A 14,483-nucleotide genomic window follows, 5' to 3' on the forward strand; every position below is an offset into this window, starting at 1 on the left:
TCTCATATAGTCTTGATGCCCTCTTTCTGTTTCCTTATTCAGCTTATCTTTGATTGTCAGCAGTGTTATCAATGCTTTTGCTAATAGAATTTCTCTCTTTAAATCCATAGATTCTTCAGTTTTCTCCAGTGCGCCACTTGGAGAGTCCAAGCATGGGTTAACACAGCCTATCTGCCCTTGGACTGAGTAATGATTTTCTTGACCATGCCTCCCTTTGCCTCTCCATGTTCAGTTTAAAAACTCAGTCCGCCCGTAGGGACTGTTTTGGGGGAGCTCCAGTCCAAGAACAGATAGACTGAGGTTTCCCAACCTTAAAACTGACCACTCAATTCTATTCTATCTTCAAATCCATCCTAATACTGCTTCAAGGCTAAAGAGCTAGAAATGAAGGTTTATTTCGCTGAGAGGGGCCGGGCCTTTACCTCCGTTGCCGCTGGTCACAAGCAGAACGGTGCACGTGAGTCGCCCATCCAGCATCAGCTTGCAGGCGGGGAGTTGTAAAAGAGCCGTTCCCTTGAAGGGTATGCCTGTTTGCTGGAGAGTTAGCCTTGGGGGTGCTCCTCACGTCTGAGGCACCTGAGCTTTTCCTGCCCGGCAACAGCGGCGGCCATCTTAGTTTCTTCGTGCACTTTTCTCAGCATTGGATGCCTGGTTGGCCCGTGGCGAATGCATGCGCAGTGGCGGCCATTTTAGATGACCGTTTTTGTCGCGTGGCCTCATTTCGAGCTGCGAGCCGACCTGTGAGGCAGCAGTTGCGAGTTGGAGTGAGCGGAGCCACAAGGAGCAGAGCTAGAAGAGCGCGAGTTGCCCTGAGCCACCTCCCAGCCGCAGACACCGCCGGGAAATGCGGCCTAGTCCGGGGCGCCGGCTAGGCCTGTCCTTAATAGCTGGAAGACCTGCAACATTGGAGTGCGGTGGGGAGTAGGAATCCGACCTCCAGGCGGCCCTTCCTCCCTCGACAAGTCTGCAACCACGCTTGAGCCATCAGGCCAGCGCCAGGTGCCCTGGTACTACGCACAAGCGGCCAGCCACCTGATTCAGCCGGCAGCAAAACCGATCCACAGCATAGTGACCTCGTGCCACTGTTTGTAGGGCAGCATGGCTGATGACAGTGTGAGGCCTCGGGAGGAGCAAGCAGGGCCCTCCAGCAAGCGTAGTAGGGCTGACCCTAATACTGTTGGGGGTAAAGGGGGTAAGGGTGCCCGCAAGAAGGCCTCCCCGGGTTCCTCTGATTCCAGTGACAAAGCCAAGCAAGGCCCTCGCCACCACAAGCAGGTGGAGGGCTCCGAGGTTCAGCCCCAAGGGGCTCGGCCTCCCTCAGACCAGGCCAGACATTCACCTGTGGGCCCTTCTGTCAGGGATGGGGGTGGTGACTCCCCCTCTGTCAGAGACAGTGGTTCCCCATCTCTGGATAGGGAATCCTCCAGGGACCCCTTCCCTGATGTATCGTGGGGATACCCTGACTCCCCCAGCTCATCTCTCAGGGAGGAACTGGGACCCTTTCAGGGCATGTTGCCCGCAGAGGAAGAGTATGTCACTGGCAAACATAAACGCCTTGAGCTCCCCAGTAGGCATCGTTCCAGGGAGGACAAGGGATCTGCTCTCTCAGCAGAGATGAGGGAGGTTATCTCCATTGCCATCTCCCAAGGAATAGCTGAGGGCATAAAGCTTAAGAGCTCTAATAAATCTAAGCCTTCCAAATCCAAGCAACCTAGCTCGGCCTCTACTTCTAAAGAACCTGCCTCCCCCAGCACCTCTGCTTCCTCTGAGGAGTCTTCCTTGGAGGAGGAGGAGGCCGAGGGTTTCGTCCTCTCGGATGATGAGGACCTTCCCCCCGACCAGCCGGCCTTCACTGGCCTCTTCAAACCATCATTATTCAAATCTATCCTTCACAAGGCCAGGGTGGCCACTGAATTGGGACCTAGCCCCAAGCCTGACTCTTCCTCTCAGGACCACAAACAGGGCCTGTTTAAGGAGTCTCCTTCTACCCGGGAATCCATCCCTGTCCCGGATCTCTTTTTGGATGTGATCCAGAGGCAATGGGTCCAACTTGGTACCCTGACCAATCCCAGCGGGGGGGGGGGGATAAGTCCCTCTATTCAATTGAGGACAAAATGGAGGAGGTTTTGAAATTGCCAGAGGTGGAAGCTCCGGTCATGTCTTTAACCTCGAGTTCTAATTTGCCTGCGGACCTGCTTGAGGGTCTTAAGGCCGAGGATAAAAGATCGGAAAAGGCATGCCACAAAACACACATGGCAGCAGCCTGGGCCAATAAGGCATCCACCTCAGCATCATTCTTCACCAGAGCATCGCTGCTCTGGCTGAGGCAGTTTTGATCCAAGCCACCTACCAGAAAATCAAAATGGCGCCACAATCTCACAAAGATCATCCAGCGGAAGAGTATTCAACGGATGCTTCGCTCAACGCAGCGAAGTTCCCATCCGGGGCCCTGGCCTCCAATGTGACATTGAGGCGCCTCCTGTGGCTACACCTCCTGATATGAAGCCAAGTGGAAGCTTGCTTCCGCCCCCTTCAAGGGAGGACACTTATTCGGGGATGCCCTGGATAAGTTCATTATAGAAACTAAGGACAAGTGAAAGGTTCTCCCGGCCACTCTTAAGAAAAACGAACACAAACAATTCGGCTTCTTTCGCAGGCAGGCATTTCGAAATCAGAACCCTGCCCAGGCTTCTTCCTCCTCCTACCAGAGGACCTTCCATTAGGGGGGTGACAGAAACCAGGGTCCTTTAGTTCCCATGGGAGGCAACATCAGTCCTCCTTTCGCAAGCCATTTCAAGGGGGCCTTGGCGGCAACAATAGTTCCTGCCAGTTCCACAGGGGGAAGTGACTGCCAGGGGATTCCTCCCATAGGGGGCTGGCTACAACTGTACGCCGACAGGTGGGAGGAGATCACCTCGGACAGCTGGGTCCTATCCACCATCAGGAGGGGTCTGGTTCTGGACTTTCTATCCTTTCCTCAAAGGAAGTTCATCTGCTGCCCCACCCCCAAGAATCCGCTAAAACAGGAGCTCATGCGAGAGGAGATCCTCCATCTTCTCCAGATAGAAGCCATAGAGCCCGTCCCCACAGAACAGGAACGACAGGGTTTCTACTCCATACTTCTTAGTTCCGAAGAGTTCGGGGGTGGGGGGTGGGGGGTGGAGGGCCATCTTGGACCTAAAGAGCCTCAATCAGCATCTGGCTTACAAGAGGTTCAAGATGCAGTCCCTCCACTCAATTCTGGATTGCATGTGGGAGGGGGACCTGTTGAGTTTCATAGATTTAAAGGAAGCCTACCTCCATGTCCCCATCCATGCTGCCCACAGGAGGTTCCTGAGGTTCTGCTCCGAGGGGAGGCGCTATCAATACAAGGCTCTCCCCTTCGGTCTCTCATAAGCTCCCAGAACCTTCACCGAGATCCTGGCAGTGGTGGCAGCCCACCTCCGGACCTTCCCCATACGTCTGGAATGTTATTTGGATGATATAATTATTCATTCTGTCACAGCAGAGCAGGCTCGAAAGGAGGTCTGCCTCACGATCCAGACGCTGCAGCAGCAGGGCTTCTCGAGCCAGCTTTGACCAACAACACGCATTCAACATCTTGGCGCCATTATCGACTCAGTCGCCAGCCACGTGTTCCTGTCGCCAGATCGCCTGACCAATCTAAGGTCCAGAGTCAAACGTTGTCATCTGTTCAGGTCGGTGCCAATCATCAAACTTTCCCAGCTGCTGGGGCTGATGATTTCTTGCCTAAATATCGTGCCCTGGGCCCGCCTCCATGCCAGGGAACTGCAGTGGTTTCTCCTGCCCATGCAGAGGGCCAAAACCAGCAACTCCCATAGGTGGTCCAGTCTCTAACCTGGTGGAAATCCAAGGCGATTGTAAAGGGCTGCCTGTTCAGGGAACCGGAGTGAATCGTGGTCACCACAGACGCAAGTCTCCTGGGTTGGGGCGCCCACTGCCAGAATCAGCTAGCCCAGGGTTAATGGTCCCAGAGGGAGGCTGCCCACAGCATCAACTGGCTGGAGCTGAGGGCAGCCTGACTCGTCCTGCGACACTTCTCTCGCATAATCCAGGGGAAGCATGTACTGTTACTCACGGACAATGTGACCACAAAGGCCCACATAAACAGGCAGGGCGGCACACACTCCAGGACTCTTATGAGGGAGGCGGACGCCCTGGGAAGGTGGGCGGAAAGATGTCTGGCTTCTCTCAGAGCAGATCACATCTCCGGGACCAGCAACCGAGAAGCAGACTTGCTAAGCTGACAGCGAATAGATCACGCAGAGTGGCATCTACATCCAGATCTGTTCCAGCAGATCGTGAGGAGATTTGGCAAACCGCAAGTAGACCTCTTTGCCGCACATTCCAATGCACAACTGCCACGATTCTTCACCCGCTACCATTCACCGTCAGCGGAGGGGACGAATGCACTGAGGTGCGGGTGGCCCCGAGAACGCTTATACACATTCCTGCCTCTTCCCCTCATCCCTCAGGTGATTGCAAAGATCCTGAGGGAACAGGCAGAAGTAATTCTGGTGGCACCATTCTGGCCCAGGAGGTCCTGGTACGTGGACCTTGTCAGTCTCTCCGTTCAGAGACCTTGGAGAATTCCTCAGGACCAAATCTCCCTCAACCAAGGGGCCATCACTCATCCGGAGCCCCAGTGGCTACAACTAGCCATTTTGCACTTGAGGGGGGATCTCCTAAGGAAGCAAAACATCTCTGATAAGATCATCAGAACTATCCAAGCGTCCAGGAGGCCTTCCACGACTAGGATCTACAACGTGACCTGGGCCGCCTTTTCCTCTTGGTGTAAAGATAAAGGCATTGTTGATTTCTCCGCCTCAGTCCCTCAGACTTTGAACTTCCTACAGGAGGGACTGGACAAGGGACTAGCGCCTAGCACGCTTAGGCATCAGGTTGCCGCTTTATCCACCATTCTGGCCAGGGGTACTTCTTGCTCTCTGAGTCAACACCCCCAGATCAAAAGTTTTCTAAAGGGTGCAGCGAACATCAGTCCGTCTGTAATCCACCGTTATCCGTCCTGGGACCTTCCATTTGTCTTGAAGGCCTTGACGAAGTCTCCCTTCGAGCCCCTTCGGAAGACGAGCCTCCGCCACCTGACTATTAAGACTGCATTTCTGGTGGCCATTACCTCCGCTCGCAGAATCTCTGAATTGGCGGCTCTCTCTGTGTGTGGTCCATCCCGACAGGGTTATACTAAGACTTGACCCTTCATTTATCCCTAAAATCAATGCTACCTTCCACAGGTCTCAAGAAATTATATTGCCTAATTTTTGTCCCAGACCTTCTCACCCTAGGGAACGTGAATGGCATAAGTTGGACGTGAGGTGTGCCATCCGCGTTTATGTGAAGAGAACCAGTGACTTCATCTCGTTCCTTCCGGGGTCGCTCGATCACAAGGCGTCATCTCACACTGTGGGTCGTTGGCTGCATGCCTGCATCAAGCTGGCGTATGAACATCAGGGCAAGCCAGTTCCGGGCAAGATTACCACGCATTCTACCAGGAGCATTTCAGCAGCATGGGTGACCCAGGCATCTATTCTGGACATTTGCAGGGTGGCTACGTGGGCTTCCCCGACCGCCTTCATTAAGAACTATAATATAGACTCCTTTGCCTCAGCCTCAGCCTCCTTTGGAAGAAGGATTTTGCAAAGAGTCACTGAGGCTCCGGTCCTTCCCCACCCTGGGACTCAATAGCTTGGGCATGTCCCACGCTTGGACTCTCCTCACGGCGCCCTGAGAACGACTGTTCAGGTAAGCCAACAGTCGTTTTCTTCTTATGTATCTTGCCCTCTGGAATAGATTTCCTCTCCATTTAATTCCTCTTTCAGTATTCCATTCTTTCCATTTTCAGAGACAAACCAATCACCATAAATATCAGCAGGTTTAATCTCCTTATATTCATTTTCCACTTTGGTTTTTTGAGTTTTAACCACCCCGTTTTGCATTTGATAGACATCCTCAATTTTTTCATCATATTTTATTGTTATGTGCTCTAAGTATTCCAGTTTTTTCTCTATTCTTTCATATGTATTTGATAATTTCTGTATTTCTGAAAGTATCTTTTGCAAACTTGAGACTTCTATTTTCTTTTGAAATTGTGCCATTCTAACAAACACAGCTGCTCTAGATTGGAAGGCTAATAAAATTAAAGCATAGATTCACAAAGAGCGTTGTTTTCACTTTTCTCTGATTAGAAATATACTTCAAAGTGACATCTGTGTGCTTCCCTTCTTATCACTCTCTGTAGCCAAGCAGTAAAACCTTGTAGTGCCAAGTCAAAACAATCCTTGGAGAAAAAAAAGTGTTCCATTTTCAATACACATACTCCAATCAATAAATCCTCCCAGCCCCCGAGCAGCGGTAATGCTGTTGAAAATCTAATTTCCTTTTGTATCTTTTTGTATTTCAAGTTAGAAAAAAGAGTCCAATCCTTAAATGAATTAAAAAAATACCCACAGCAATGAAAGAGGAAAACTTTAGTCCATAGATTACAGAGAACAATAATAGAAAAAGTAGTAGTAGAAGAAAACTTCATCCATTTCAAAAGGCTTGCATAAATTCCATCCATGAAGATATCATTTAAAAAATATGATAATCACTGTCCAAAACCATTCCAAATTTAATTCCGCTGCTTGATTCTTCTATTCTCCAATTTAGATTAATTTTAAGTTTTTATAGGCAGTCTCTTTTTAAAACAGTAAAAGTTCCTCACCAGCTGGAAACACTTTCTCTTTCTGTATCCTTCTGTTTTGGAGTCACCCTGACTTTGTCAGCCTTGGCTGGATTTTTTGTCGCCAGCTTGAAAAACTTCTCTTGCTTCTTTCAGGGATTTTGCGATATCCCTGAGGTCAGCAAGATGTATTCTTCCTATTCACTGTCTCTTCGGGACAGTTTAGGTCCAATTGGACCACCCAGCGGCAAAAGTATTGACTGCAGTCTCAGAGCATCGAGACCGCTTGCCCATCTTGTCGTGACGTTGGCTCCTCCTCCTCTGTATTTATTTGTACTTTTTGAATTTTTAGCATAATCATTTGTAATATAAGTTCTTTTTCTTCTTCATGTTGCACCATTTTTCCAGGTTATAAACACTGCCACTAAAACATCCAAGGCTTTTTTGTTAAGTATCAAACAGGTTCACAATAATATTTCAAGTCAAGGCTTTCTCTTCACTCCAGTCCAGCTATTGATAGTACTCCAGAAGAGCACCTGCATAAACAATCCGTACTCTTCCCACTATCCCTTTCAATATACAAAATCAGGAGCCTTGGAAGTATAAGATATGTCGGGTGTTCAAAGAGAATAAGAAAAAAAAGCAACATTTCCAACCTCCAGCCTCTAGGTGGCAGTATTACTTCTTTTTCCTCTACTTTTACGCCTCTCTTTAGATTCCAAACTTAAGAAAAACATTCTTTAAAAAAAGACAATCCAGCCGAGCGTTGAAAAAAGAAAGGAAATAAATTCACAATCCACCAATATGAAAAAAGAGGAAAGATAGAAGAAGGAAAAAAGAAACCAGTCCAATTTAAAAAGGAAGAGGCATTTGTAAAAAATCCATCCATAAAAAAAACAAAGTTAAAGGATAACACCCTAAGTTTAATTCAGGCTTAATTCGCCGCTTGCTGTTTTCTGTCTTCAATTTTAATTTTACTCTAAGTCTTTTGGGGTGTTCTCTAACAGTAAAAATTTATCTCACCATTTCGACACACTCTCTTTCCTGCTTTTCTTCTATTCAGGGGCTGTCCCAACCTTCTGCAGCTTAATGGCTGCTTCTCTGTTGACGGAAAAAAGAGCTTCTCCTGGATCAATCAGGGACTTTGTGATGTCCCTGAGATCAGGAGGACGTGCCCTTCACTATCACTGTCTCTACGGGAGGCCCGACCTCCAAAAGAACCGTCCAGCAGCAGAGATATCGACAGCAATCTTGGAGCTCCGTCAGCCCCGTCCTTTAAAGATTTTCCAATTTTGTTGCCTATAGCATTTCTTTTACGTTCTGTATGCTTTTTCCTCCCCCATCAAAAAATGCTGTATCTGCTTGAGGGTAAGGATTGTGACATGATACAGCGAAGCAGATGGAAAATTAAATAAAGTATTGCTCTCTACTCATTTCGGTTCAGTGTTTCTCAGAGTGAGTCATTTGAGCTGGGTTTTGTAATCCCAGTGAAGGTTAACCCACTAGTGTCATGACCTTGAAGATGGAGATAACCTAAGGTTGCTCCTTAGTCTTCTGATCATGTTGCTTCTGCTACCACTGCCGCTGCTGTTGCCCATCAGTTACTGATAAATCTGACAATTTTCCTTTTGAGGAAATGTTGTTGAAGGGGAGCAACTGTCCAGTTGCCATGTGACTTTTGGTGCCTAGAGGCAAGAAGTTGATGAGTGAAAAAGAAGAAGAAAGCGTTCATGCAGAGGGCAAAGCAGTTGACTCTGGAGGTGGTAGCCTAAGAGGGTATAGTTGCAACTGAAGCCATCTGCGAAATCTCATCCTGAAAGTTCTCGTCTGCTGCCTGGTCTGAATACCTCACCAGAATTATAAAATAAAGCCATTGAAAACAAAATGAGGGATTAGAGAAACAGCTCCTCACTGAAGTTTGGTAGAAATTGTGTTGCCTTTTTCCTTTATTGTCTTAGAGATGTGAGGCTTTGCTAGCACTGATTATTAGCACAATAGCACTGATAGTGTTACCTAATTGATAATGAAACCTCTGCAAGAAAACCACCAAACTTGCAGTATTTCCTGTTGTGTTTTTGAGAGATGGGGAAGTTTTAAAGACATGTTTATATCTTGGAAATTATGGAGAGAGAAGACTTAACACAGCAGAATCATCTCCATATGCCTTGGTTTCCTTGAAGAAGCACTCAGCAATGTTGCATCTATAGACTCCCCAAACTGGAGGAAAAGAGGGAAGGTTAAAAGCTTAAGTAGATCTTAGTGCTCTCACTCATATCCCATGAAATTCTGAGCTGAGAATAGTGAACTATCATAGAATATTGGACTTTTGCAAGAGCCAGTGGTTCAGGAAATTTACTATATATGTATCATTTCTTGTGCCATCATGCTAAGGTTACCTGAAAAGATTGTCAAAAATTAAGAGGGGGCTGGCAGCATTTTTTCAGACTAACACTATTAAAAGGCATTAACTTTTGTGAGCTACAGTTCACTCCATCAGTTGCATAGATGGGCCAATTTGGGATAGGCTTTGATGCGTTTGCTGAAGTTTGCTAACAAAATCGTATCTTTTAAAAAAATGCATTGGTCTAAAAGCTGCTATCAGACACCTTCTGATTTGAAGTTGTCAAAGACTCCTCCTACCATGTCTGAAAGGACTGTTGACTGGAACCTAGTAATGTAAATTAGAGAAAGGAAGGGAGGGAGGAAGGAAAAGGAAAGAGGGAAGAGGGCAAGAAGGAAGGAGAGGAAAGGAAGAAGAAAGGAAGGAAGGAAGATGAGCGTATGTTTGTTCCTGCTCATTGTCATTACTTTCTTGTTTGGGCCATTTCTTTCTTAAGTAAAAGCACTTTAACTGCATAAGAGATCATGGTATCTTTGAATGTGAGCAAATTCTACCTCAGTTGATGAAGATGTTATGCATTGCATTTCAACACTGCTGCTCTATCTTCTTGTACATGAGCGAAATGAAGATATCTTGGCATTTGGGGTGTTTTCTTTACATTTTGTTAAAAAACTTTGCAGTCATTTTGTCTTTACATCAATTCCCTTCTCTCCCTTCCGCAGCCACGATCTCACCCTCTTTGCCCATCTCCAGCATCTCCTCCTCCATTCAAACTCTTTTTGGACCGATGCCACTCCCTCCCACTCTCCAAGAGCACCCCAATGGGATTGGATCAGCTGGAATGGAAACAGAAGCTCTTGATCAGCTCTGCTGGTAAGTCACATTTGAATGGACCTTCCTAAGCCAGCTGTTGCCTTAAGAGGAAGTGGTAGGTAGAAGGTTGTGTGGTGTGTGAAGTTTCCTAAGAGTTGTGTCCGATGTACAAAAACCTGACTTTAGATGTCATGTATGAATGGATGTTAAGAAAGGGGGCTAACTCTAGAACAGGTATCTGGAGCCACATATGGCTCTTTCATCGCTATGCTGTGGCTTCCTGTCTCCGGATGGCTCCACAATCGATAGGGTTAGGGCTTTTGGTTAGGAAAGGTAGAGGGAAAGGATGCTGTGCTAGGTGAAGACTATAATGGGGGAACTGGACTTCCAGTTGGCTCCAGAATTGAACCAGGCGCTTTCAGTTAGGACCTTTATGACTCTTTTGTTTAAGGCTGCCGACCCCTGCTCTAGAAGATGGAGTTTGATTTTGGTGGCACATCTGCTCATACAGGCTTCATGGTGCCCATCTTGGGAGAATGCTGATGACACTTTCTCAGAATGATTGGAAGATTCTGTGCTACTATTTCTTCAAATAAATAAATAAATAAAACCTCACTTTTGTGACCCTGTATTCCTGGGGTAGAGTCGTGGCGACTGCCTGGAGCTGAGCATTTGCTGGCTGGATGTTCTTCCTGATGCCACGTGGAGTTCACAGCAGATATTATTTTTTCCACCCTAGGAGAGAAACATCTGCCGCTACCTAGGATTGAACTGTCAACTTTCCAAATGGGAGGCGAGTGTCACCACTAGATTACCACACTGCTCTTTCAAAGCAATAAATAAGACCTGTGGAATAAATTGTAAATCTTGTTTTGAATTTTTTTTATTTTAATTGAACAAAAACACAAAAAAGAATCATCCTTCATTACATCTTGTAGAAAGCGTGTCGATTGGTTACAGATAACTTTTGTGCATTTCTTCCACAGTCATTACTTATAGTTCATATTAGATTATACACTTTAAATCAAAAATCTTTGTGTATCTTACTATCAATGTACCACAATTCTCATTTGACTACAATTAGTTGAACATACTTTTACCTCAAATCATTCATACTTAGACACAACCACATAATGGCATTCATTAGCTATTTCAAAACATCCTCCAATAACATTACACCTTTATAGCATCTTTTAAGTATCAATTAATAAAGTTTCTAAGCCTTTCCCCCCTTTTTTCCAACTCACTGACTAAAATTTATATCCAAGTTACTTTTGCCAATAACATAGCATGTATATATTGTTAAACAATGTCCATTAACATTTCCTTGTTGTTATTATAATTGGCTAAAAATCATTTACTATTTATGCCCCATCTCCTCTCATCAAGGCCCCCACCCCAAAAAAACCACTTACACCTTTATAACAAGATCTAAATTAAAATTTGTTTATTAAAATTATAGGTCTTTTTCCCAAGTCACAATTTACAATTTATATCCAAATTTCTTTTACTAAATTGTCAACACATGGTTAATTAATTGTTAGCGAGTAAACATTTAATAACAATCTAAAACAATCTAGGAGTTACAAAATTCCTACTTATTAATCACCACTAATAAAAAAAACTATTTTTTAATTACCAACTTTCATTGTCAACCTGTATCTTTCCAGTAACAAAACAGTCTTATCTCTCTTGCAAATTGTAGAGTCAGTCTTCTTTTTATATCCTTTATAAGGTTTTTATAGGCTTCTCTCCGCACTTTGTTGCTTGAAGGGTCTCTCAGATAATCTCCTTGCCCACCAATTGCTACTCAAGTTAACTTGTCTTTGTTTGTCAATCTTGCTTCTGAAAAAATTTCTCTTCTTATGTCTATCATCATTAGTACTTTTTTCTCTTCTGGGTCTTGGAATCTGGGGTAGAGCTCCAATTCGTCGAATTCCCTTATCCATATTCTCTTCTTTCCATTTTCACCCACATTTGCTCCATTAATAAATTCATCTATTGTCTTATCTTTATCCTCTATATCTTCATTCTCCCCTTTAATTTTGGGGGCTCCAACCCCATCATCTTTTGCTGTGAGGGAGACTAGTCTTTCCAACTTCTTCTCAATTCTCCCATATCCTTCCAATAAATTTTGAATTCCAGCCAAGATATTTTGGAATTTTAAGGTTTCCTCATCTGAATATTGATCCATGTTTCCAAAAAAGGAGGAAAGAAAAAAAAACTAATAACCACTGCCACTCTAGCCTTCCAGGCCTATTTAATTTTTTATTTTAGGTTGACTTGAACACAAGTTATTTTATGCTCTTCAAAGGGGGAGGGTTCTGTTCCCCCCCTCCCTCTTTCTTTCTTTCTTTCTTTCTTTCTTTCTTTCTTTCTTTCTTTCTTTCTTTCTTTCTTTCTTTCTTTCTTTCTTTCCCTGCCAAAATAATTCTCAGAGGCACCTGTGAAAACAGTTCATACCCTTGGTTCTTTATCAGTTTCTGTAAACAAGTTGCAAACCCTTCAGCTGCAAAGTTAGTGGAGTCAAATAAAAAAAGAGATACGTTGTTTCAAAAAACTCCGAGTGGCAATTAATTTTCACATTCTGTAGGAAACAAAGTTCTTTAGATTTCTTTTAGTGTGGTTTAATAATAAGTAGTAGGAAGAATTGTTAAAATAAAAAGGAAGGTTTTAATCCAGAAGTCAAAAAATAAAGCAACAAGAAGCAGAAGGAAAAAAAATCAATCCGTTCACTTTAAGAGGAGAGATGAAGAACATTACAAGCATTTCAATCCACAAACAATAGTTAAATGACAAAGGAAAAAAAAAACTTTCCACAGCGATCCCATTAGGATTATTTTCGCCGCTCAGTTATTTTGTCTAAGGATCTAATTTGGCTTTAAAGAAACATTGGGCAGTCTAAATAGAAAAAATACCTCACCAGATGGACTCATTTTCTCTTTTTACTTCCTTCCTTCCGGAGTGTCCCGATTTCATCAGCCTAGGGGCTGCCTGTTTACCGCTGGCTTGAAGCACTTTTGGGTCGATCAGGGATTTTGCGATAGCAAGGCTTTGTCTTCCTGATCACCATCTCTACGGGACAGTTTAGGTCTCAATGGACCCCCCAGTGGCAAAAGTGTCAACGGTGGTCTCAGAGTATCGAGACCGCGCATTGTAACATTGCGGCGTGGCTCCTCCTTCCCCTTGTTTTGAGTTTTGACCTACAATCATTGTTACGATGACATTGAAAAAAGTGACTTACAACTGGTTCTCATGCTTACAATTGTTGCAGCATTCCCTTGATCATGTGATCAAAATTCAGACATTTGGCAACTGGTATGTACTGATAGTCCTTACTTATGACCATATTTGAGCCTAAAGTTTATGTTGTTAAGTGAGAAATTTGTTAAGTGAGTTTTGCCTCATTTTATGCTTTTTCTTGCCACGTTTGTTAAGCGAATCATTGCAGTTATTAAATTAGTAACATGGCTGTAAAGTGAATCTGGCTACTCCTTTGACTTTGCTTGTCGGAAGGGTGCAAAAGGGATCACATGACCCTGGGATACTGCGATCGTCATAAATGTGAGTCAGCATGTAAAGCATGTGACCGTAGGGATGCAACAATCATAAGTGTGGAAAATGTTCATGTTAGATACTAGCCTCAGCTATAATGGTTTCCACCAAGATCCTCTGTTCTGGCGGGAACAGAGGTTTAATCTCATTGGTTGAAGGGTCTGACAGCTCCCTATAAAAGGGCTGCTGTCAGACTCAACCTTCGCTGGATTGTACATAGTTGCTACTGAGTTAATAAAGAGCTGTTGTTACCGTTAGCCTGTGTGTGCTTTTCCATTACCCGATCTAACACTGGCGATAAAGGTGGGATTGGAAGGCAACTAGGCGAACCAAAAAGAGAGGAGCAATCCAGCAAGTAAATCCAGCCTGGAGCTCAGCATGGCTTCGAGCAGCCATTTTTGGGCGGCAAACTCAAAATGCCCTCTGAACACAAAATCGCCATGCACACCCCACCGACTCTGTATGACCCAGTCACCGAGCACTGGGACTCGTATATGCTGAGGTTTGACTGCTTCCTCGAAGCCAATGACCTCATGGGCTTTTCTGAGGGCCGCAAGAAAACATGTTCCTTGGTTACTGTGGACGGGAAGTGTTCAAAACTGCCAAAGACCTGTTAGAACCAATGCCGCTACAATCGGTCGCTTGGTCCATGCTCCAGCAGATGCTGAGGACTAACTAAGCTCCCAAGCTGCCTAAGCACGTGCGCCGGCACGAATGTAATATTCGTAACCAGAAGGAGGGGGAATCTATCAACGAGTACGTTGATTCACTACGAAAGGCTGCAGTGTACTGCGAGTTCCGAGACCTTGACAAGCTTATTCTTGACAGCATCATATGTGGTGTGCAAGACATTAATTTACAGAGGAGGTTACTCGCCAAATCTAACCTCACTCTACAAATTGCCTTGGACGAAGCCAGGCCATCAGAATCGACCATCAAGTCAACAGAAACCCTGCAGCGCCAAAGCACTCCACAAGATGCACAAAAGAACACATGCGTTCATTGCAAGGCTGCAGAGGCTGAGAGCCCAGAAGGCAAAGAAGATGACAGCTGCCACATGCGCAGTAGCCACAC

The 14,483-nt window shown here is 45.2% G+C and overlaps 1 protein-coding gene across 6 annotated transcripts in view; it reads left to right on the forward strand.

The window, feature by feature from the left end:
• ARHGEF9 (Cdc42 guanine nucleotide exchange factor 9) overlaps positions 1-14,483 on the forward strand; it is a 384,837-nt gene that overhangs the window by 64,953 nt on the left and 305,401 nt on the right. For 4 of the 6 annotated variants that reach the window (XM_032228177.1, XM_032228179.1, XM_032228180.1 and 1 more), the window contains one exon: positions 9,764-9,914. In XM_032228177.1, the coding sequence (XP_032084068.1) occupies positions 9,764-9,914 (151 nt within the window). Of the gene's footprint in view, positions 1-57; positions 5,782-9,763; positions 9,915-14,483 lie in introns of those variants that run through there. The other 2 variants (XM_032228182.1, XM_032228184.1) reach the window with 2 other exon arrangements.

The sequence above is a fragment of the Thamnophis elegans genome, chromosome 12 (assembly GCF_009769535.1).
Source record: "Thamnophis elegans isolate rThaEle1 chromosome 12, rThaEle1.pri, whole genome shotgun sequence".
NCBI lineage: Eukaryota > Metazoa > Chordata > Lepidosauria > Squamata > Colubridae > Thamnophis > Thamnophis elegans.